The sequence below is a fragment of the Canis lupus genome, chromosome 17, assembly GCF_048164855.1.
Source record: "Canis lupus baileyi chromosome 17, mCanLup2.hap1, whole genome shotgun sequence".
NCBI lineage: Eukaryota > Metazoa > Chordata > Mammalia > Carnivora > Canidae > Canis > Canis lupus.
In genome coordinates, this window is record NC_132854.1 from 2,180,509 (window position 1) to 2,206,483 (window position 25,975).

The 25,975-nt window shown below is 43.5% G+C and overlaps 1 protein-coding gene across 11 annotated transcripts in view; it reads right to left on the reverse strand.

The window, feature by feature from the left end:
* The window catches only part of ARHGEF7 (Rho guanine nucleotide exchange factor 7), a 135,016-nt gene that overhangs the window by 49,513 nt on the left and 59,528 nt on the right, over positions 1-25,975 (reverse strand). For all 11 annotated transcript variants that reach the window (XM_072782371.1, XM_072782361.1, XM_072782360.1 and 8 more), the window contains 3 exons: positions 25,226-25,356; positions 18,925-19,126; positions 8,454-8,542 (listed from right to left, as the gene is read on the reverse strand). In XM_072782371.1, coding sequence (XP_072638472.1) covers positions 8,454-8,542; positions 18,925-19,123 — 288 coding nt within the window. In that variant the 5' untranslated portion in view covers positions 19,124-19,126; positions 25,226-25,356. The remainder of the gene's footprint in view (positions 1-8,453; positions 8,543-18,924; positions 19,127-25,225; positions 25,357-25,975) is intronic.

Consider the following 25,975-nt stretch of genomic DNA (forward strand, 5'->3'; position numbering starts at 1 on the left):
AATCAATTGAATGAGATGCAATCCAAACTAGAAGTCCTAACGACGAGGGTTAACGAGGTGGAAGAACGAGTGAGTGACCTAGAAGACAAGTTGATAGCAAAGAGGGAAACTGAGGAAAAAAGAGACAAACAATTAAAAGACCATGAAGATAGATTAAGGGAAATAAACGACAGCCTGAGAAAGAAAAACCTACGTTTAATTGGGGTTCCCGAGGGCGCCGAAAGGGACAGAGGGCCAGAATATGTATTTGAACAAATTCTAGCTGAAAACTTTCCTAATCTGGGAAGGGAAACAGGCATTCAGATCCAGGAAATAGAGAGATCCCCCCCTAAAATCAATAAAAACCGTTCAACACCTCGACATTTAATTGTGAAGCTTGCAAATTCCAAAGATAAAGAGAAGATCCTTAAAGCAGCAAGAGACAAGAAATCCCTGACTTTTATGGGGAGGAGTATTAGGGTAACAGCAGACCTCTCCACAGAGACCTGGCAGGCCAGAAAGGGCTGGCAGGATATATTCAGGGTCCTAAATGAGAAGAACATGCAACCAAGAATACTTTATCCAGCAAGGCTCTCATTCAAAATGGAAGGAGAGATAAAGAGCTTCCAAGACAGGCAGCAACTAAAAGAATATGTGACCTCCAAACCAGCTCTGCAAGAAATTTTAAGGGGGCCTCTTAAAATTTCCCTTTAAGAAGAAGTTCAGTGGAACAGTCCACAAATACAAAGACTGAATAGATATCATGATGACACTAAACTCATATCTCTCAATAGTAACTCTGAATGTGAACGGGCTTAATGACCCCATCAAAAGGCGCAGGGTTTCAGACTGGATAAAAAAGCAGGACCCATCTATTTGCTGTCTACAAGAGACTCATTTTAGACAGAAGGACACCTACAGCCTGAAAATAAAAGGTTGGAGAACCATTTACCATTCGAATGGTCCTCAAAAGAAAGCAGGGGTAGCCATCCTTATATCAGATAAACTAAAATTTACCCCAAAGACTGTAGTGAGAGATGAAGAGGGACACTATATCATACTTAAAGGATCTATTCAACAAGAGGACTTAACAATCCTCAATATATATGCTCCGAATGTGGGAGCTGCCAAATATATAAATCAATTATTAACCAAAGTGAAGAAATACTTAGATAACAATACACTTATACTTGGTGACTTCAATCTAGCTCTTTCTATACTCGATAGGTCTTCTAAGCAAAACATCTCCAAAGAAACGAAAGCTTTAAATGATACACTGGACCAGATGGATTTCACAGATATCTACAGAACTTTACATCCAAATTCAACCGAATACACATTCTTCTCAAGCGCACATGGAACTTTCTCCAGAATAGACCACATAGTGGGTCACAAATCGGGTCTGAACCGATACCAAAAGATTGGGATTGTCCCCTGCATATTCTCGGACCATAATGCCTTGAAATTAGAACTAAATCACAACAAGAAGTTTGGAAGGACCTCAAACACATGGAGGTTAAGGACCATCCTGCTAAAAGATAAAAGGGTCAACCAAGAAATTAAGGAAGAATTAAAAAGATTCATGGAAACTAATGAGAATGAAGATACAACCGTTCAAAATCTTTGGGATGCAGCAAAAGCAGTCCTAAGGGGGAAATACATCGCAATACAAGCATCCATTCAAAAACTGGAAAGAACTCAAATACAAAAGCTAACCTTACACATAAAGGAGCTAGAGAAAAAACAGCAAATAGATCCTACACCCAAGAGAAGAAGGGAGTTAATAAAGATTCGAGCAGAACTCAACGAAATCGAGACCAGAAGAACTGTGGAACAGATCAACAGAACCAGGAGTTGGTTCTTTGAAAGAATTAATAAGATAGATAAACCATTAGCCAGCCTTATTAAAAAGAAGAGAGAGAAGACTCAAATTAATAAAATCATGAATGAGAAAGGAGAGATCACTACCAACACCAAGGAAATACAAACGATTTTAAAAACATATTATGAACAGCTATACGCCAATAAATTAGGCAATCTAGAAGAAATGGACGCATTCCTGGAAAGCCACAAACTACCAAAACTGGAACAGGAAGAAATAGAAAACCTGAACAGGCCAATAACCAGGGAGGAAATTGAAGCAGTCATCAAAAACCTCCCAAGACACAAGAGTCCAGGGCCAGATGGCTTCCCAGGAGAATTTTATCAAACGTTTAAAGAAGAAATCATACCTATTCTCCTAAAGCTGTTTGGAAAGATAGAAAGAGATGGAGTACTTCCAAATTCGTTCTATGAAGCCAGCATCACCTTAATTCCAAAGCCAGACAAAGACCCCGCCAAAAAGGAGAATTACAGACCAATATCCCTGATGAACATGGATGCAAAAATTCTCAACAAGATACTGGCCAATAGGATCCAACAGTACATTAAGAAAATTATTCACCATGACCAAGTAGGATTTATCCCTGGGACACAAGGCTGGTTCAACACCCGTAAAACAATCAATGTGATTCATCATATCAGCAAGAGAAAAACCAAGAACCATATGATCCTCTCATTAGATGCAGAGAAAGCATTTGACAAAATACAGCATCCATTCCTGATCAAAACTCTTCAGAGTGTAGGGATAGAGGGAACATTCCTCGACATCTTAAAAGCCATCTATGAAAAGCCCACAGCAAATATCATTCTCAATGGGGAAGCACTGGGAGCCTTTCCCCTAAGATCAGGAACAAGACAGGGATGTCCACTCTCACCACTGCTATTCAACATAGTACTGGAAGTCCTAGCCTCAGCAATCAGACAACAAAAAGACATTAAAGGCATTCAAATTGGCAAAGAAGAAGTCAAACTCTCCCTCTTCGCCGATGACATGATACTCTACATAGAAAACCCAAAAGTCTCCACCCCAAGATTGCTAGAACTCATACAGCAATTTGGTAGCGTGGCAGGATACAAAATCAATGCCCAGAAGTCAGTGGCATTTCTATACACTAACAATGAGACTGAAGAAAGAGAAATTAAGGAGTCAATCCCATTTACAATTGCACCCAAAAACATAAGATACCTAGGAATAAACCTCACCAAAGATGTAAAGGATCTATACCCTCAAAACTATAGAACACTTCTGAAAGAAATTGAGGAAGACACAAAGAGATGGAAAAATATTCCATGCTCATGGATTGGCAGAATTAATATTGTGAAAATGTCAATGTTACCCAGGGCAATATACACGTTTAATGCAATCCCTATCAAAATACCATGGACTTTCTTCAGAGAGTTAGAACAAATTATTTTAAGATTTGTGTGGAATCAGAAAAGACCCCGAATAGCCAGGGGAATTTTAAAAAAGAAAACCATATCTGGGGGCATCACAATGCCAGATTTCAGGTTGTATTACAAAGCTGTGGTCATCAAGACAGTGTGGTACTGGCACAAAAACAGACACATAGATCAGTGGAACAGAATAGAGAATCCAGAAGTGGACCCTGAACTTTATGGGCAACTAATATTCGATAAAGGAGGAAAGACTATCCATTGGAAGAAAGACAGTCTCTTCAATAAATGGTGCTGGGAAAATTGGACATCCACATGCAGAAGAATGAAACTAGACCACTCTCTTTCACCATACACAAAGATAAACTCAAAATGGATGAAAGATCTAAATGTGAGACAAGATTCCATCCAAATCCTAGAGAAGAACACAGGCAACACCCTTTTTGAACTCGGCCATAGTAACTTCTTGCAAGATACATCCACGAAGGCAAAAGAAACAAAAGCAAAAATGAACTATTGGGACTTCATCAAGATAAGAAGCTTTTGCACAGCAAAGGATACAGTCAACAAAACTCAAAGACAACCTACAGAATGGGAGAAGATATTTGCAAATGACATATCAGATAAAGGGCTAGTTTCCAAGATCTATAAAGAACTTATTAAACTCAACACCAAAGAAACAAACAATCCAATCATGAAATGGGCAAAAGACATGAACAGAAATCTCACAGAGGAAGACATAGACATGGCCAACATGCATATGAGAAAATGCTCCGCATCACTTGCCATCAGGGAAATACAAATCAAAACTACAATGAGATACCACCTCACACCAGTGAGAATGGGGCAAATTAACAAGGCAGGAAACCACAAATGTTGGAGAGGATGCGGAGAAAAGGGAACCCTCTTACACTGTTGGTGGGAATGTGAACTGGTGCAGCCACTCTGGAAAACTGTGTGGAGGTTCCTCAAACAGTTAAAAATATACCTGCCCTACGACCCAGCAATTGCACTGTTGGGGATTTACCCCAAAGATACAAATGCAATGAAACGCCGGGACACCTGCACCCCGATGTTTCTAGCAGCAATGGCCACGATAGCCAAACTGTGGAAGGAGCCTCGGTGTCCAACGAAAGATGAATGGATAAAGAAGATGTGGTTTATGTATACAATGGAATATTACTCAGCTATTAGAAATGACAAATACCCACCATTTGCTTCAACGTGGATGGAACTGGAGGGTATTATGCTGAGTGAAGTAAGTCAGTCGGAGAAGGACAAACATTATATGTTCTCATTCATTTGGGGAATATAAATAATAGTGAAAGGGAAAAGAAGGGAAGGGGGAAGAAATGTGTGGGAAATATCAGAAAGGGAGACAGAACGTAAAGACTGCTAACTCTGGGAAACGAACTAGGGGTGGTAGAAGGGGAGGAGGGCGGGGGGTGGGAGTGAATGGGTGACGGGCACTGGGTGTTATTCTGTATGTTAGTAAATTGAACACCAATAAAAAAATAAAAAAATAAAATAAAATAAAATAAAATAAAATAAATAAATAAATAAATAAATAAATAAATAAATAAATAAATAAAATAAATAAAATGTGGATTGACAAGAGAAAAAAAAAATAAATAAAAATGCTATTAGTATTTCAATAGGGATTGCATTGACTCTAGATTGCTTTTGGTAGTATGAACATTTTAAAAATATTCTTGCAATCCATGACATGCCTTTCCATTTGTGTGTATCATCTTCAATCTCTCTCATCAATGTCTTATAGTCACTGCTGTGGTTAAATTTATTCCTACATATTTTATTCTTTTTGGTGTAATTGTAAATGGGATAGTTTTCTTAATTTCTCTTTTATTCTTTTTGGTGTAATTGTAAATGGGATAGTTTTCTTAATTTCTCTTTCTGCTAATTTGTTATTAGTATATAGAAATGCAACAGATTTCTGAATATTAACTTTGTATATTTCAGCTTTACTGAATTCATTTATTCTAATAGTTTTGGTAAGGTCTTTAAGGTTTTCTAAATGTAGTATTATGTCATTGCAAACAATAACAGTTTTATTACTTTCTTACCAATTTGAATGCCTTCAGTTTCTTGTCTGATTCCTACAGCTAGGATTTCTCGTACTATTTTGAATAAAAGTGGTAAGAGTGGAAAAAAAAAACAAAACAAAAACAAAAAAAAAAAAAATCTTATATCCTGCACCTTTCTTTTACTCATTTGTTAGTAATTATAGTTCCTTACTGGATTCCTTAGTATTTTCCATAGACAATTACATCTGTGATAAGAGAAAATTTTACTTCTTCCTTTTCAATCTGAATATCTTTTTTTTTCTTGTTTAATTGCTCTGTCTAGAACCTTCAGTACAATATTGAAGTGGAGAGAACAAAATATTGCCTTGCTCCTGATCTTAGTGAGAAAGCATCCAGTATTTTACCATCAAGTATGATGTTAACTGTGGGTTTTTTTTTAACTGTGGGTTTTTTATAGATGCTCTTTATCAGATTGAAGAAGCTTAATTCTATTTATTGTTTGTTTGAGTTTTTTAATTATGAAAGGATGTTAGATTTTGTCAGATACTTTTTCTAAGTATATTGAGATGATTGTGTGATTTTTGTTTTTTATTCTATTTATATGATGTACTAAAATAATTGATTTTCAGATGTTAAACCAACCTTTCATCTGTGGAATAAATCCCATGGGGTCATGATATATAATTCTTTTTATATGTTGCTAGATTCAGTTTGCTAGTATCTTATTAAAGTTATTTGATACTTTCAAAAAAAAAAAAAAAATGGGACTGCTATCCCCAGAGGTGATTTCTATGAATTCTGAGTTACGTCCATAACAACTGCGATTTTAACATGTGCTATTTACTAACACAACTTTATGTAAACAATTTGAATGGGGCTCTGGTCAAGGTGTTTTCCCATCATTCTGAATTAAAGAGTAGGTGACTCACAACAGCATGTGTGATATGAAGGCTCTTCACCCCATATGAGCACAATTAAAAGAAGGAAATTAAAAACACACTGATTATGCTTCAAGTTGAAGAGAATTATAGGATATACAATGCAAAGGAACGGGTGCCTGGGTGGCTCAGTTGGTTAAGTGTTCAACTCTTAATCCTGGGGTCGGGAGACTGAAACCCGCATCAGGCTCCATGCCAAGCAGGGAGTCTGCTTGGGATTCCCTCTCAACCCCTGCTGCCCCTCCCTGCCGCACTTATGCTCTAAATAAAATCTTTAAATATGTGTGTGTATAAAATGCAAAGGAAAACAACCTATCACAACTTCTAGAAAAGCACAGTTGCCTACTTGGACAAAATCCCTAATGAAAGCAAGATTACTAGAGAGAGAAGAGAAATGCAGCAGGCACCAGTTGAGAGGGCACTATCTTGCTTCCTCTAACCATCATTTGGACAGAACCTCTAGGAGAAGCAGCTCCCTCTTCAGAACATCACTGTGGATTACGATTGGTACTCAGCACATGAAACCTTTCCCTGAAAAGAAACCAATGTTTTACAGAAGAACACAAGAGGGAAAGGCAGCTCCTCAAGCTCTCCTGCTGTGAAACCCTGAAGAACCACTAGACGACTTTTATTGTGGCTTTATGCATGAAGCCAAACATAGTACACTCTAAAAACCAAAGACCTCAGTAGAGCCATGTCCCAGGAACAAGCATCCAACAAAGAACCGAAGAGGACACCTGGAGAGCAGAGCACCACCAGGAAAGGTGGGCGGCCCCACCAAGTCAGGGTACAGGCTGTGCTGTGGAGCCTGCAGCTCTGCCAGGGCAGACTGGGGGTGGAAGTCTGCGATTGGAAGGAGCAGAGGAAACTAGGAAAAGGAAGTGGGAGAAGCAGAGACTGAGATTCGAGTGAATGACTGCTGGCGTTGGTCAATACAAATAAAAGTGATCTGAGAGGGCGAAGGCATGGTACGAAGGCCACAGGACAGGAAATGTAGAAGTGAAATTGGCAGAGGCAGAAGAAGCTGGGGAGGCAGGGAAAGGAAGCAATGAACTGATCCACAGATGAGGTGCCAGCAAGGGGAAAATTGCTGCATTTCTGCCCACCACTACATCCCACTGCCTTTGCCAGGGCCTGGTGCAGAGCACGGACTGATCTGATGTATGTTAGGACAACAAACCCTCCCAAGTTCACATGGTTCTGTAAGATCTGGAGTCAAGGGAAAATGGATGCTCAGCACGCTGAATACACAGACTCACAGGACAGACTACTGCAGCAACAGACAAGCTGGCAGAAGGTCCCGCATCCTCACCCTCTCCCACCAGAACCACAGACAGTGGAACACTCGGGATTCCTCATTGCAGTGCCAGACCGTGGCTGCTCCATGGCAAAGATGCACAGGCCACACACCCGCAGACAGACAACCCTGATCAGGAAACCTTCTCTGGAACCAGGAGCAGGAAAGGTACCCAAAGTGCAGACCTTCCACAGAATGGAGATCAGTTCTATTTACAAAGTTTACTTTGCTGATTTATCACATTGATACATGTGAGCAATTTAAAAGGTTACCCGCCCCCAAAAAAGAGTACCGCTTCCTATTTCTGCAGTATATGCAACAGTTTAGGGACCAAGGGGGTTTAGACTAGACTTCACATCACAGGTATTTAAGTTCACAAACTGATCTTAAGTTTCAAAATGCAGTTTTAGATTCTCAAACACTCATCTTTACTATGTATGTGTAGATGTGCTCCTGTGATTCCACACTATTTGATACACGCATACATCAATCCCAAGAAAGACTTTCTATTAAGATACAAGTAAACTAAAAATAGCAAGTGATCTAAAGTACTTACAATCCACTCTAAGTACAAGTAAAATGCCATCTGATGCCTGTAATATCTTTAAATCACATCATGTGCCTTTTTACAATCTTATCTTCGAAAACTTGAAATGGCATGAGGGAATATTACATTGTGTGACAAAAATGGTACAATTCTACATTACATATTGAAACAAAAATATAAGATTCTAAAGCAAAGATAAGAAAATACACCAGAACATTAATGGTAGTTATAACTGCAGCCAATAATGGATGATTGTTATACCCTTCTACATGCTCTACGTAGTTTATCTATATGCTACACTGAAGAGTTTCAGAGATGTTTAAAAAAAAAAAAAAAAGTGATTCTTAAAACAGGTTTTGCAATTAACTCACCACATTGTAATAGCTTTTGTTAATGGCAGTAGTGTCGAATCCTTTGGGAGGGCTCTTCAGTGCTCCTGACTTGGGAGAGACAGGCTTTTCTGAAATGAAAACATAACACAATTTTACAGACCATACTTGAGATCCCCTCACATACCATCCCCACACAGCCCAGAGCCAGGGGCCTCCAGTGAAACCACCAACCCACAGGGAAACCCAGACAGAGACCCATGTGTCTCTCCCTCACACTCTGCTCCGAGGTCAGGGAGCCAACATCCTCACAGTCCGGACAGCACTCGTCCCATACTCCCTGTTCAGGCTCAACATCTCAGATGGTGCTCCATCATTGACAGTAGGTAAGAGAACACTAGCAAAGTACACCTACAACTCAGGAGTGTAGTAAAAATAAAAAACTAGGAGAAGAGAATCTGAGGCAATGGGGCAAATCGGTAACAATGTGAAAACATTACCACCCCCAGTCTGGACTACACCTCAGCAATGTAGTACTCAGAACCCAAGTCTCTAAACAAGTAGGAGCCGGCTCAAAGAGATAAGGAAGAGTGAAGCCAGGCCAAGCAGGGGCCTTAAGACCTCAACTACAGAGAGACAACAGGGAACGCAATCGTGAGGATCACAGGGATGCAAGTATCTGTACTAGGCCCAACTTGATTCCACATCCCGTCAAGAGAGATTTATTTAGTGTAACAGGTATCAAAGCAGTGTCTGCTAACTAGAACACGGCTCTCAGGGTGGGTGTGCTCGTCAGCCACTGGTCCTCCAAGGATCCTGGGGCTGGTAGGGAGCGCGTCCTCAAGGATAGACTCTGCATAGTTGCCACCCACCTCTCCCACCATGTAAACTGACAATCTGTGCCTCTGGTGTGCTGGGCTCAGCATCCTTCCACCTGCCCACCCACACTCCCTACAGCACTTCTGCAAACAGTCCGGAAGCTTCAGGTCCCTAATTCCCACTGCCTGCCCAGTACTGCCACCTACCATTTTCCCAGTGACAGAAAGCCCAGATGCCAAACACACACAGACCAAGTGTGGCCGCCTCCTTCCTATGCAATGGTCCACCTGAACCCTCCTTCAACACCTGACTGTAAAGAGGTTCCGAACGGTTAAAAATAGGAATGCCTGGGTGGCTCAGTGGTCGAGCATCTGCCTTTGGCTCAGGTCATGATTTTGGGGTCCTGTGATCAAGTCCCATAAAGGGCTCCTCATAGGGAGCCCGTCTCTCCCTCTGTGTCTCTCATGAATAAATAAAATCCTTTTAAAACAACAGTTGAGGGGGATCCCTGGGTGGCTCGGTGGTTTGGTGCCTGCCTTTGGCCCGGGGCGCAGTCCTGGGGTCCTGGGATCGAGTGCCGCATCAAACTCCCGGCATGGAGCCTGCTTCTCCCTCTGCCTGTATCTCTGCCTCTCTCTCTCTTTCTCTCTCTCTCTCTCTATGCCTTTCATGAATAAATAAAAATCTTTAAAAAAAAAAAAGAAAAAGGTTGAAAATAAATAATAAAACAGGTGTTATTCCAGTTGAAAGAAATCTGCTCTCTGCCCACAGGATGGAAAACAGAACTCCATGAGAAAAGTATTCCTTCTGAACCCATAAGAAATACCAATCTGTCCTAGCTCCCACATTCCTTCCTAGTCTCGCATCCACAGCTAGGTCTGTAACCATGGAAGAGAAAACTGACATGCTTTCACCTGAAGAGAAACAATGCTTTTCCATCTTTAAGACCCGTAATTTGGGGGACAAGTACAAATAGAAGTAAAGGGGAGAGCACTGTGGTCTATGCGGCAGCCATCAAGACCACAAATCGAGACCACAAATACCCATTTGCATGCTATTACCTTCAGTCTGCTTGAAATTATTTTAAAAGTAAATAATTTGTCAACTGCCTCATTTCACTTACGACACACCTCCCAAAACCTTAGATAACAGTATTTAATTAACTTACTAAGACAATTACAAGGAAAAAGCTTTTTCAGATGAAGTTTCAGGCTACTAACGCTGTATAAAAATAAAAGGTAGGCAGAAGAGAGCCAGACACAGTAGTAGGCGGGGTCCAACCACTGGGTCTTTTGCCCCTTGCAAAAGGCTGTCCACAACTCTGCACAGAACTTACAGGGATCGGAGGGTTTGCAAACATCTCCCCAAAACTCATGTGCCATTCTCAACAGGGGGCTCTAAGGTAAGAAAGTTCAGCACAGAGCAGTCACACAGAAGAGCTATGCCTGCTTGTAGTGCCACCAACCGCAAGGTGCCCCCCAAGTAAGGAAGCACGTTTGCCAGGAACACCTACCTGATACACTCAGCTTGCAGGAGGCCGCCACCCCCAACCAGCTCACACTGCAGGGCCGAGGCAGTGGGCTTGGCAGGCTCCCCAATAAGAGCCCCACTGGGGCCTGCTGTTCCTCAAGCATCCCAGCACCCGGGCCCTCGGGACAGTTGTGTCAGGAGGTTATCTGGTTAACCAAAGGAACTTCTGTGCAGCCAAAGGGAGCCTTCTAACACTTTCCTACCCCCAACCTCCAAAAAACAAAATCTACACAAAGTATGATATACCAAGAGAGAAATTATGGCCAATCATACCAAAAAACACACAAAGGAAACATTAGAAAATACTCAGCCTTCCCAGTATCCTTAAAACAACAAAAAAACACACACCACCCAACTCATTTGGGGCACACCTGATAGCTAAGAATTGATGCAACCTACTGTGACTGAGGGGCAGGGCAACAATGAGAATGCATTTAGTGCTGCCCTTCCAGGGGCCAGAGGATGCAGATCTTCCCTTTCTTGCAATAAATTAAAAATGCCAAAACCAAAACTTAAATATAAGTGTGCTAAATGAGAAAAGGGGGTGGGGAATCACTAGTGGCAATGGCAGGGAGGGCCCCTGGGGGCTGGGGTTGGAGCCAGCCCTTGAGGGCAGGGCAGAATAATGCAGAGACAAGGCATAGTCCTGGTCTGACCCAGACAAACAGGAGGATCTCTTGGTGACCCTTAGAGCTGACAATAAGAAGCCTAAAGCTACTAAGCACTGATCCAGAGAAACAGCAAGGGTGGAGACTGGCTACTCAGGGGTGGGAGACACAGCCTGTGAGAAATCAAAACCCAGAGTCTGACCCTACTGCAGCAGGTGGTCCAAATCCACACCAAACCCCAGGGGCCCACCAGGATTTGCCTGGGGCAAGAAAAACTCTGGGAGCCCCTCAGGAAGCAAATGTTCCTCCTCTCTGTAAGAGTATTTACTTCCGTAAGCCAGGGTACAGAGGTAGATGTGTAACAAGAAAGTACGAGCTTATGAAGAACGGAGCCAAGAGTGGAAAGATTCATATGCGAGGGAAATTAGTACCTAAGACCTAGAAACGGGGTACTCTAGGATTCCATGGAGTAGGTGTGTGTGTAAAACACCTGGAAAACAATGAACTATTCCTGGAAGTGAGCACTCTGGTCACTAAAATGAAACCCAATGGGCTGCTACCATCACAGGGGAGGGATACTGCTGAACAGAAACGTCCTGAGGAGTGTAAAACAAAACATTATGAAAAACAGATTGAAAGCCAGAGAGAGCAAAATAAGATATCTAATAGGATCTTCAAGAGACAATGAATAACAAGCAGGCAGCGTTCCTAGAAAGAATGCTTTCCAGAATCAGAACCACGGATGAATGGAGGGCATGGCACCTTGAAGCAGCACTGAAGATGGGGACACTTGAGGAGGCCCACACAGGAGGCCCCCCTTATCTGTGAGGCCTACATTCTAAGACCCCAGAAAATGCCCGAAACCAAGAACACAGCATCCTCCACATGCTACAATTTTCCCTCTATGTACAGACCTACGATAAAGTTTGATTTGTAAGTTAGGCACAGTAGAAGATTAACAAAAGCCCTAACAATATACTCTAAGGAAGGTTACCCTGTCCCGTGCTCATCCAGCGCTCGGGGCTCGAGGGAATAAAATGCCCAGCTCTGTGTCAGCTACTACTCACCTCCCGACATATGTCACTGCTTCTGGACCCTGGCCAACCACAGACACAGGGGGCGCTACTGTAGCAACAGCCCTCGCCCCTGGCCTGAGGCAAAGACACTAAAGATATTTGACACTGCATGTGACTCCACTATCACACTTTTCTTTTGTGACTATTTTTGGAGTGAGAATGCTTATTGAAGAGAAAAATCAGGAAAACTGATTTGAAAGCTCCACATCCACCGTTGCCCCTTCATCTGTGGTATAAGTGACCCAACAGAGCCCGCCAATTCTAATTCCTCTTCCTACCTTCTGCACGACAGCAGTCACCTCGTCAACAAATCCCCACAACAGGTCATGTCACTCTGTGTGGGTTCATTCCACCATCAGCAGCTTCCTCGCTGCCACAGGGCCCTGGACCTGGATGGTGTCCTGTCCTGAGTCCTCCAAGCTCTCTCGCTGGTAACGCACTAGTAGGAAATGTCAGGAACCCCCAGGGGAAGATTTCTCTACCCCTGCTTTTCTGCAACTTAATTACAGAAACTTACACAGATAAGCAAGAAAACAATATATACCATCTTCTTTAGCTTCAACAGTTACCTCTTAGATGCCTCCTCTTCTTTTCTGGAAGCACTGTACAGCAGATCCCAGACACTGGCAATTTACCACAACAGTTTATAGTGTGCGTCAGACTCAGACTTTAAAACCCAACCACCAGGTGATTCGCACACCAGACAGAAACAGCAGTTCCTCTCATCTCACATCCAGTTGTAGTCAGAGTTCCCCAGACTTAAACTCATCACAACAATGACTTTCTGTAGCTGGCTTACGGAGCCCAGAAACCCAGGAAGATCTACATAACACATACAACGTTCTGCCCCTGAGATTTTTATTCAATGCCAGCAGAGCGCCCAGGGGGGCATTCTCCATCTTGTTTTCTATCCAGGGAGCCTGAGGTAGGCATCACGATTTCTGGAAAGACACTTGGGTTTTATTCTCCCAGTTCCCACAACAGAGTTCACTCCAGTAAGTACTTACTGAATGATGCTACCTGAGGTTCTGGAACTGAATACACTCCTAACAATCCTGATGGTGGAAACCGGAAAATACAGTTGACCAAAGGCAGACTGGATGGGTGGAGAAAGGTCAAGGTAGGTCCTCATATTACAAAGTGGGAGGGCATCAAGAGGTCACTGCTGAGCACCCACCAAGTTACGGTCAAGCATTACCAATGAAGGAAGGCAACAGGAGAACGAAACGTAAAGCCCAAGCTTACAAGGAAGACGAGGCGCCCAGGGAGAGCATCTATGAGACACACATCCCTGCAGAGAAATCCCAGCAGGTGGGCAGGAGCTGCAGGGCAGCTAGGGGGCAGCCATGGATTGGGGAGGAACAGGACCTCCGCTTCCATCACTGGGTGCTTCTGTCCTCCTCGCTTTGTCTTTACAAGCTCGTACTACCCAACAGTATTTTGTAAGCGAACACAAAACTTTAAAAGAACCACCCTAACACTGGAGGACCATCAATCCTGACCCCTAAACAACTCCATATCAGCTGACTAGGAGACAGGTTCTTGAAACAGGCACTGGAATGTACGCAGACGCATGCACAGAACATCCCCTCCATCACCCACTTACACAGCTGTTGGGGTGAGTGCACACAGAATTAGCCTGGAGGGACACTCACTCCCACACCCTAGAAAAATTGCACACCATTTTCTCTCAGATGCATCTACACGTCAGGCCAGGTTCCCCACACACACATACCTCAGAGGTGCAATCTGTTATCACATCTGCATCTGCAACAAGTAGTCCACACAGGCCTCCCCTCTAGAACAGCCTTACCCCGGGAGCCTTCAGAAACCTAACCACGTGGGCACACACACACACACTTCCACCAACGCGAAGTTGTTACCTCTATCCCTTTTTCCCTGAAGATTGTAATCATAACATTGTTCTTCCATAACTAATTTATCACTGCATCCAAAACCCAGTTGGCATTTTAGGTCTTTTTTATTTCAAAAGTAAACAGGACCCAAGACCCCAGGGCTACCATTCTAACTTCATGACCCGTGCTGTAGGTCCCTCAGGACCACCGGCCTTGCCGCAGCTCTCCTGTCTCCCTTCGACTGAAGATTATCTACAGAACATACATAAGACATATACCTTGTGTGCACAAAAGCAGAAATCTATGGTCTTTACACATCAAAGCAACATTGACAGAAAATAAATGCTAACTAACGAACGGGTATATTGGCCATAAGGGGGTACACATTCAGGAAGGAAAGCACACCTGCAGCAAGCTTTGGAAATGACCTTCTGCAGACTCTTGGAGAAGGGCTATTTGAAAAAAGAAAGCACACCCAGTACAAAGGCACAAATCCACAGGAACACTGCAGTCTGCAGCCACAGGAGGGCAAACGCTCATGGCTATTTAAACTTCCAAGAAGAGGGAGAGATTGAGGGGACGTTCTTGAGCCTTTGCCTGGACACAGATGGCCCAAAAGAGGTCACTTGGGAGGCAGACCTCAGGTTTGTTTATTCTAGAAAGATATTTATAAGTAGGGATTTTAAGGAAGAGAAACTCACAACTTAAAGGACGTCAATATTTGTTTCAGACTGCCAGTTATCCAGCACATTCTGCTTACAGAAAATGAAGAATTACACTGTGAATTACAATGCTTATCTGAAACACACCCTCCAAAAAGGAATCCTAGTCTAAAAATCAGGAAGTCACAGAAATCACTGATGAATTACAACACTAGCATGTTATCATGACCTTCAAATTTTCTTCTCCACTGCTGTAAAGTGATACAGGAAAAACAGGATTTTATGCCTTTTGGTCTCAAATGCCCACATCTAAAATCAGACAGGGATAAGTTTCCTTAGACTACACAGATAATTTGTGAAGACAGGATGGAAGTTTTCCCCAAAAGGCTATTCCTTTGGTCCAACTGTCGGCTAAAGAATATTTAACATGACACATCACCAATGAGAGTAAATGTGTTAATATTTATACTTAAAAAAAAAAAAACAAAAAAAAAAAAACCGGAAAACCGGAAATTTTCCAAAGTTACTTGGGTCTCTATTCAGTACAAAAACTTGGGATTCCACGTGACCCACGCAGTTAGTTACCAAATGTTTAAAAGAGTCTCTCATGCACGTGCACATGGAAACACTGGTTAAGATATAAAAATTGGCAGAACAGGATGCAGTCGCCTCTGACATAAGCCAATGTAGAAAGACATAATATCTTTCTTTTTTAAAGCTTTTCTTTTTAAATAATCTCTACACCCAACATGGGGCTCAAATCCACAACCCCAAGATCAAGAGCCTCATACTCTATTGACCGAGCTAGCCAGGCACCCCTTTTAAATACTCTTTTTTTCTAAGTCAATTCTACATGCATGTAATGGCTAGTTACTGTTGGCCTACATGTGACCCCAGAGTCCACTCTGAAAGAGGGGCCCTAGGGCAAGGCATTGGTGCGGCACTGCCAGATTTTACAAGGGTGACAGCGTACCATGAAACCACCCACTGCCCACAGCAAAACTGAGCATGTGCAAGTCCTGTAGGAGACAACTCCCCCAAAGTCACCTGAAGAGGACTTTGAGACCCATGGACTATCTTTTCGGTGAAACCGTCAAAGGTAACTTTCAAAGCCCCAAGAGATACCTAAGAAGTAACAATTCCTCTGCATTCTTACTGGCAACTCAAAGTCAAAAGTCAACTCAAAATTCCCACTTAAATGAGTCATTCTCAGGGTGCCTGGCGGGGCTCAGTCGGTTCCGGGTCTGCCCCCAGGCTCAGGTCATGATCCCCGGTCCTGGGATCCAGCCCCATGACAGGCTCCCTGCTCAGTGGGGAGTCTGCTGCTCCCTCTTGCCACGACCACCACTTCCCCAGCCCCCCACTTGTGCCCTCCCCCACCTTTCAAATAAATAAAATCTTTTTAAAAATTAGAAAATAAATGAGTCATTCACGGCAGAATTCAAGTCCTGGATTCAACAAACACAGGACATGAGCCCAGTCAGTCTCCACTCTGATGGCAAGCCCCAGCACCACCTCTGTGGCCCCCTGGCCCGCACTGGTAAAGGCAAAGACCACCTCTCCCACCCCTCTCCCTTCTCCCACTCTAATGTCCTCCTGGCAATGGCCCAGGACAGCATTCTTGGCCCCAGAATAACCATCAGACTAAGGGACTGGCCATGAGCCACGCTCACAGCCTGAACGCGGCCCTTCCCAGGGGCTGACCAGTGACCACTGATGAGTCCATCATCCTAATCATCCTGATACAAGCGCTGCGTGCTCAGCTGGCTACACCTACATGATTAGAAGGATTTGCACCCTTGGCCCTGAATATCCCAAGGTCTTCTGGGGTCATGGTGAGGACTGAATGAGGTCACATATAAAAGCACTTCAGATGGTAACCAGAAGTAAGAAACCTATTTATTGTGACCTGTACTGTAACGAAAGATACTATTTTTGTTATCAACCAGAGAAAAACACCAACAGTGAGGTCCCATTTCATACCCAGTAACAGTTATCAAAAAAAAAAAAAAAAAAAAGTGTTGGCAAGGACATGGAGAAACCAGAACCCTCACGCACTGCTGGGAGCATGGGTCCTCCACATAATCACCCTGTGAGCTAGCACCTGCACTCCCAGGCAGGTGCCACTTCTCCCAAGAGAAGCAAGAGGACTCAAACAGGTGCCACCCAGGTTCACAGCAACACTATTCACAACAGCAATACATGGAAACACCCAAATGTCCATTGACCAGTGAATGGGTCTGCAAAATGTGGTTTCAATATAGAAAACAGAGATGCTGGTATGCCCCCCGGTTCAGGGTGCAAGAAATTAGGGTCCTGGGAGCTCTGTGTCAGGAACTATGATCAAAGACCAAGTATTAGAACAAAAGATGCCCCTCAGTGCTTTATCACCTAGGAAATTACAAAGGTTCTGGGTGCTCTAAGTGATGCCACCGAATTGCTTGACACCACCCACCTGGTGTCAGAAGGGCTGGGAGGGTGGCACTTAGAGCCAAGTCCACAGAAGCACAAGGGCTTTTTCATACAGTGGACCCTTGGACAACAAAGCTTCAACTGCAGGGGCACTTCCACATGGACGCTTTTCAGTATGCTGCAGTACTATAAACACGTGGTTTCTTCTTCTCTTAGCAATACCTTCTTTAAGAATACAGTACATGACAACATATAAAATACATGTTAACTGTTTCATCAGTAAGGCTTCTGGTCAATGGTAGACTACTGGCAGTTAAGTTTTGGGGGAGTCAAGAGGTATGCAGATTTCTGGCTGCGCAGGGGGCCAGCATCCCTAAGCCCACACTGTTCAACGGGCATCTGTATGCAGGAATACACAAAGAACACAGTTGCATTCACGAACCCAGCAGTCTTTGTGCACAGTGTCTGGGTCAATAAGCTAATGTCAACTGAGGACATGAACCAGTAAGTGCCCCACGCTCATAAGGACAGCCACTGCCCAGCGCAGCCCCATGCAGGTCAACAGGTGCAGAGGACATGTGCTGTGCACACAGAACCAGCACAGCCACAGCCTTCTGACAGAAATCACAGACCGGAGGCCTCAGAACTTCGTTCCACAAGAATCACACAACAGAAATAAAAAATGTGCCAAATACTATTATTCCCTTTCAAAATAATATAAGCTTTTGAATGATTTTTTTTTAAAGTTAGTAGTATTAATGACAGAAAACATAATGAAAGTGATGCATTTTAAAATAGCATACAGAGAAAAACAAATTCTACATCACTGGCAAAAGCACCATAGTGATAAAAATGAACAGCCTATGTGACATAGCAATGCCCAAGTCCTCATTCTAAAGGAGATCATGACTAAATGAAAGGCTTTATTTATTTATTTATTTATTTATTTATTTATTTATTTATTTATTTATTTTTAGTGGTTTATTAAGAGAACTATTCCATAACCCAGTGTTCGTGTTTCATAGCTCAGGAACACAGGACAGTCAAGCTTCAATGAAACGCAACCCAAAGAAATTCTTTATATTCCAAATTCACTTTGCACTCTGAAAGATACCAGCCTTCTCCTCAAAATCTTTCATGGAATCATAATTACTGTAGAAATATGCATATGCCTTCTTTCTTGGTTCAGCCACAGCAAATATAGAAAGCTGCAACCCCCAGGGATACAGCGAAGGCTCCAACGATATGAAATCGCAGACGCTTGGCCAGAAGGCCTCGCATCTGAGGTTTCGTTAAAGCACTTGAAGTCATGGTAGTTATTCTCCTCAAACCTACCATCCTTCCTAACAGAAATGGACCAAAAGGCTCCTTTTAACAAGGAGCCTTCCTGCCAGCACCCCAAGGCTGTGTCCCCAAAGACAACACAGGGAAGGATGGGCATCCTCGGCCCAGGGCCACTTCGCCAAGGTCCCCCATGAATAACACTTGCTCCTCCCCACAACTCCCACCCAGAGGACCAGCAGCAGTCCCCGGACCAGCATGCCACTTACCACTGGGCTTCATCTCCCGCACGTAGTTGCTGGGAAACCAGCCAGTCTTGCCATTGTGCGTGCCCTCCCACCAGCCGCCTTCTTCCACCCGTGTCACGTGAATGACATCCCCTTTCGTAAAGGAGAGCTCGTCTTCATTGGTCTGCTGGAAGTTAAACTTTGCTCTCACTACCAGTTGGCTGTTGCTATTGTCAGTCATGTCCTAAAAAGGGAAGAAGGGGAAAAAATGTCATGTCTACATCATCACAAAATTAGATTATGTGTTACTAGAATACAAGGGAGTGCAAGCACCTCATTCTGCCATGAGAACTTTTTTTTTTTTTTAATTTATTTATGATAATCACACAGAGAGAGAGAGAGAGAGGCAGAGACACAGGCAGAGGGAGAAGCAGGCTCCATGCACTGGGAGCCCGACATGGGATTCGATCCCAGGTCTCCAGGATCACACCCTGGACCAAAGGCAGGCGCCAAACCACTACGCCACCCAGGGATCCCCCCTTGAGAACTTTTAAAGCATAGACTGCCTGTGGTGCACCCTGACCACCACTGCCCAGTTCCAGCCCAGAGGAAACCCTCTTCACAGTCTGAAAGGCCTTACTCCGGCCATGGTTCTGCCTACTTCAACAGAACACACTTTAATATGTACACTTACATCACATTATATGGTACACGTCTACTGTTAGGGAAAACATATTGTGGTCCTTTTAGCATTATAACAACTTTAGCCTTAATTGTGTAACTTAACGGTACAGCTGTGCCATTAACTCATTCTCTATTACTGGACTTAAAGTTTTTTCTACTACTATTCTACTGCAAAACAAGATTTCGTTAAAACTATGCACATTTTCAAACACACCTGTGTATAAGCTTATATGTTAAATTCAGGTCAGAAAATATATAGGACACATTCTAAATTTTTGTACCAATTTCTAAATTGCCCTCCAGAAAGTTCTAATTACAGCAAGCTACATTTCCACCAACAGTACTTAAGAGCTAGCTCTTCACACGTTCACCAGCACTGAAAATTATCCAGCATTTTGATTTGTGTCAAACTGCTGGAAAGATATGGTATCTCTTTTTACTCTGCATTTTTTCATGAGAGAGTAAGCCTATGTACCCAACTCCAAAAGACAGGAAGAGGGAGGCAGATTGGCTAGAGTTTCTTTTCACTTCCATCTATCCTGAACGGGGTGCTAGAGAGGCTTGCCATTGGGATCTACCAACAGGAGTAAAATAAACACCTCCTCAAGAAAAGTCACATCTCCTGACAAAAGGAGCCAAAGAGGGACAGCATACAGGCCCACTCACCCACTGACAGGGGTACACCCTCAGCCTGCACCGTCCACAGGGATGGAGGAGGACATTTGATACCCCACCAAGTACCAGCACCACGCCTGCACTGGTGACATCAGTAAGGATCAGACAGGGAGTCCCTACCTCTACACGCCCCCAGGCGGCAGCCAGTGGGCCCCTCTGCCCACACAGGTGTCCCCCATCCTGCAGGCAGCTTTGGAGGAGGGCCTGGGCCCAGCCGGTCCCCCTCCCCCACCCAGCAGGAACCCCAGCAATACCAGTTGGGTGAGGCCAACCAGACCCCACCAGAAGGACTCTGAAAACTAAGCTGCCCCAGGAAGCACAGCTGACTGACTGCTAGGTCAGCTTATCCTTGCAAACCACAGTCATCTTTGCACCAGTTGTCCACTATGATCTTCCTTACATTCTCCTTCCTGTGACCCACACTGGGCAAGCTGGCTTTGTATGAAACCTGAACAGAGCCCATCCTGGTGACAAGTTTTCACAACGGAACACAACATGTAATCAAGCATGCAAGCAGAGCAGACTCCACAGAGGTCAAACGGTCATCCCCACCCCAGAACGAGCCTGCAGCCAGCCCATCCGCCTCGCTTGGCCACGAGTGCTGAGGCCCTCTATCCAGGCATAACACTGACCAGAACATGGCAAATGAGGTCAACTATACTCTCCCCACCAAGCTGCAAATTTTTCTGCACGCAGCCACATGTTAGACAAACATCACTGACACCTCCTCCACTTGAGAAATGGTCAACCCACAACAGAAAGACAGGTGTCCGAGGACAGGCAGCCTAGATCCATCTAAATTCCTGGATCCACCAATGTCCACTGGTTCAGCACCTACTAGAGACATATGTTCAAGATGTCCTAAGGAGCGCTGCTAAGAGAACAGGACACCAAAGGCGGGATGCAAGGGGGCACGCCACACCGGACACCGCCACAACTCCACACCGAAGTCCGCCTCCTATCCTAACACAGACGAGAAGAGCTCAAGTCACTGCTGCTGAGGTCAGGAAACCCGAAGCAAGTATTTAGCCACTATCTTATTTTGGATTTCTCTTCTTCCCCTTTCTCAAAGCTCTCTGACAAATAAAGCTCATCAGGTATCTGGGTTCAACCTGACACTCCAAGACAGCCTACAATGTAACAGGCGGAGTAAAAACAGTCACAGAACGAGTATACACTGTGGAATTTCATTTATGTTAAAAAGAAAACAGGTAAAGCTCAACTTTACAGTCAGAAATCAGGACAGCAGATGCCTTTGAGAAAGGTAAACATAACAAAGGGGACACTAGTCAGGTCTGCTTCCTGTTCTTGCATGCGAATGTGTGACTTGTAGAAACTCATCCAGTTTTCTAGATGTACGTTTCAGGTAGGTCAGTGACAGGGCACAGGTACAGTACCTCCTGTGGGGGCAGTCACCTGTACCCAGCACAGACATCTGTTCTTAACAGCCCACAAAGGGCTTCCTGATGCCCACAAAGGCCCGCCTGTCAATACCACCCACATCCAGAGCTTCGTCAAGCAGTCTACCCTATGTTCTGAAGTTATCCTAATCATCCAAAACTAGGATATCCTGGAGTGCTGCCTTCACGTGAACTTCATCCTCTGTTCCCTGGAATTACCTATAATTTCCATGATAGTAGAAAAGCCTGTCAAAGACCCAATTTCTACTCCAATAGCTAATACTTCCCAGTCTTGTGATCTTGTATAAAGACCATGACTCCTCTAGGCTTGTTTCCTCAGAAAATATTCCCTCAAACAGAAGATGCTAGCCATCAGACCACCTCCCTTCGAAACCGTGTAGGGCACTGCCACTCCCAAGACAGGGGTGGTACTTTCAGGGAGCTCTGTCCAGCCACTTGGGCACACGTGCAGACTCTGCACTTGTATCTCTGGTTAAGCACATGTCTCCTGACGGCCAAAGCTAAGATTTATTTTGATGGGATCACAAAATCAGTGTTCAAGAAACCATGAATTTTTAGATTATGGAAAATTTCAAACACAAAGTAGAAAATGATGGTAGGTGGAGGTCCACCTGTCACCTACTCATCCTCCCACTTGTGTACGTTGTTTTGGCTACTAACCCCTTTTTGGTTAGGTCACTTCCAAGTATCTTCTCCCATTCCATTTTTTGACTTCCTTTGATGTAATAAAGCCTTTTTTTTTTTTAAAGCATACTCCTAAGTTTTTTTTTTCCCTTGCCTGAGGAGACATACCTAGAAAAAGGTTTCTATGGCCTTTGTTTTCTCCTAGGAGTTTTAGGATTTTGGTCTCACATTTAGATCTTTAACTCATTTTGAGTTTATTTTTGTGCATGACGTGAGAAAGTGGTCCAGTTTTTCCCCACTGTATATTCTTGCCGGCTCTGCTATAGATTAACTGACAGAACTGTAGGTTTATTTCTAGGCTCTCAATTCTGTTCCAATGATCTTGTGCCACTTCTGTACTGACTGTTACAGCTTTGTAGTGCACCTTGAAATCTGGGATTGGGATACCTCCAGCTTTGTTCTTTCTCAAGACTGCCTTGGCTATCTGAAGTCTTTTGTGGCTCCAAACAAATTGTACTATTACTTGTTCTAGTTCTGTGACAAAATAACATTGTTTTGGCAGGCACTACATCAAAACTACAGACTGCTTTGGGGAGCGTGGGCATGTTAACAGTACGGACTCTTCTATACAGAAGCATGTTTGCATTTGTTTGCATCATCTTCAATTTCTTTCACCATTTTCTAGTGTTCAGAGTACAGGTCTTTCACCCCCTTGATTAGGCTTATTCCTTTTTTATTCTTTTTGGCACAACTGTAAATGAAAATAAGAAAACAATTTCTCTTTCTGGTGCCCATCAACCAGCTTTTTTTTTTTTTAATTTATTTTTTATTGGTGTTCAATTTACTAACATACAGAATAACCCCCAGTGCCCGTCACCCATTCACTCCCACCCACCCCCCCTCCCCTTCTACCACCCCTAGTTCGTTTCCCAGAGTTAGCAGTCTTTACGTTCTGTCTCCCTTTCTGATATTTCCCACACATTTCTTCTCCCTTCCCTTATATTCCCTTTCACTATTATTTATATTCCCCAAATGAATGAGAACATATAATGTTTGTCCTTCTCCGACTGACATCAACCAGCTTTAAATAAACATTTTGCCATTCTTATTTCATTATAATTTTTAATCCAAGAAAATTACCTCAAAGTACTATTAACAACACCTGCAAAAAACCTAAAGACAAAGAAGGTCGTCCTCAGGGAGCATGGTAAGAGAAGCCTAACCCTGCTCCTCACCACCAGCAGCTAATGGGATCTCTTCCAATCACAGACACTAAACAGGAGGGATGGTAGAGGGCTTTTTATTTCTGATGTAACTTAAACTTTCTCCAGCTCATTAAAAATTAATCCTATGCATGTTGTGATCTCAGTAACATTCGCTATTCACTAAACATTATATTTAACTGCATTTTACTTAGAACTATGCATTTGCAATCTAGTCCTCATGTACTGAAAAATAAGTAGTTCAAAACTGGCACAGGTAGTGGTGCCTGGGTGGCTCAGTTGGTTGAAGAGTCTGACTCGATTTCTCCTCGGCTGTGATCTCAGGGTCAGAAGATAGAGCTCTGCACAGTGCAAAAGCCTACTTGGGATTCTCTCTCTGCCCTTCCCCCATACCTCACATGCACCCATGCTGTAAAATAAAATTTTAAAAAGTTGGCACAACAGATATTTCTTTACCCAGTTTGCTACATTTGTTTTTTCTACATTTTACCCCAGGAATTTTATAAAAGCCAAATTTAAAACATTTTCCTAGTTTGTATATTTTTTCTCAATTTGGAATTAAAATATTCCCAACAGTGCTCTGCAAAATTCACCTAACATCAAACCCTGTGCCTCATGGGGTCAACTGGGAGGGTTATCTGAGGGACTGCAGGAACAGTGTCTGGAACAGTACACGGAACAGTGCACACAAAACAGTGGTACAGAGCATCACACACACAAGAACAGAAACAAGAAGGAGGCCTCTATAAGGAGAAACAGGCAAACAGCAATGAGTGAGCTTATGTTCAAAAAGTTCAGGAAATGTAAAAATTACATTCCCTTTCATAGCTTCCTTTTTAACCCTCCTTCATGAATTAAAGTCAAATTCCCTACACAAAATACAACTCTAACCAATTTATTTCTTTAAGGTCACCTTTAGTTTACTTAACAATATTCCTTTCTGTGTCAAAGCAGACAACGTAGCCATGGTCCATAAACACTCAAGAGCTGGGTTCTCTTTAGATTCATGTGCAAGACCACTGGTCTCCAACACAGGTTTACTAAAATGGTACCCGAAAGCAAAGTGACATGACTAACTCATTAAACTAAGTGCAAACTGCCCATTAGCTCAAAAGAGGGCTCTGTTTCTACAAGGACAACCAGGATGGCCTCTCCACACAGTCCCCGTTCAGTGCTGTCCACTTCCTCCCTGCCAGTTCCACAGTCACTGTTCTTTGCTCACAGCCTGTATCTTAACAGTGAGACATGGATTTTTCTTCACTTCCCAAGATAACCATTCATTTCAGTTCCTTATTCACTCCACTACCAGCCATTAGAAGGGAGTCTCTCCTCCACAAATCTGTCCTGACTCAGGAAAGTACTCTAAGTCATGCTTTTAGAAAGACCATCTTTTGATTCTTTAGCTGATAGCCATTTCTTCTTTATACATCTAAATTTCTTATTCCCATACTTCCATTAATTTGCAGAAAGCAAATAAAATACAAGGGATCTGGAAAACACTTTAAAGCCCCTATCTCTCTAGATAATCTAAGGAGTCTTAAAATATAACCCCCCAAAATATACAAAAGCAATCAAATATAACATCTGGATCATGTGGTGATAAGCAAATTCCATGCCCACATAAAGGAACAATAGGCACAAAGCCAAAGTGCCCTTGGCTGAGCAGCCCCTGGTTCACACTCATCCCCCAATATACTTCAATCAACTCAAACTTACCAAACTTCGATACTGGCCCTGGAACAACTTTGAAGTCCGACTGTGCGAAGGCTGAGCTCCCAGGGAGTCAAAAGACTTTATCCGATGAGACGAGGGCCGAGCACACACAGAGTCACTTCCCAGGCCGATGTCTGTAAAGGTCATGCAAAGAGAAGAGGAGCTGAGAGGCTGGAAAGCGCACCGCCCCTCACTGCACACCCTCTCTCCACTGGTTGGGGGGGAGGGGGGTGACCCTTCACCACGGCAGCCCCCACACCCCCACCCTGGGGAGCACACAGCAGGCAGCAGGCAAGGCAGACCTCCCGCCAAAGCAGCAGCATGTGCACAAGCGCTCCTCAGGAATTAACTTTAGAGAACTATTTGTCAGTTCTTCTCTAGTATAATTTTCAAATTTCTGAAAGGATTTATAACTTTTTACTATCTTCCCTTCCACATGGAAAAAACAAGCCTCTCAAATTCTCAGCATCCCCCAACACATCACCCCTGCCCGACCACTTCTCCAGGACAGAGCTTCGTGCACTAAGCAGCAGGAATTATTTTGCAAAAACCAAGAGAAAAATCCCCTTAGCACTTTTAGCTAGAGGCCGTTCTGAGGATGTACTTCCTTGAAACAAAGGCAGCCACACTTTACTTCACAAAGCTGCTGGAAGGACTGAAGTGAACAGCTATGAAAGTGCTCCACTCACTCCCGCAAGTCTCCTCAGGAGTAGACTCTCTCACTTGGGCCAACCAAAGAGTAAATGTTAGCAA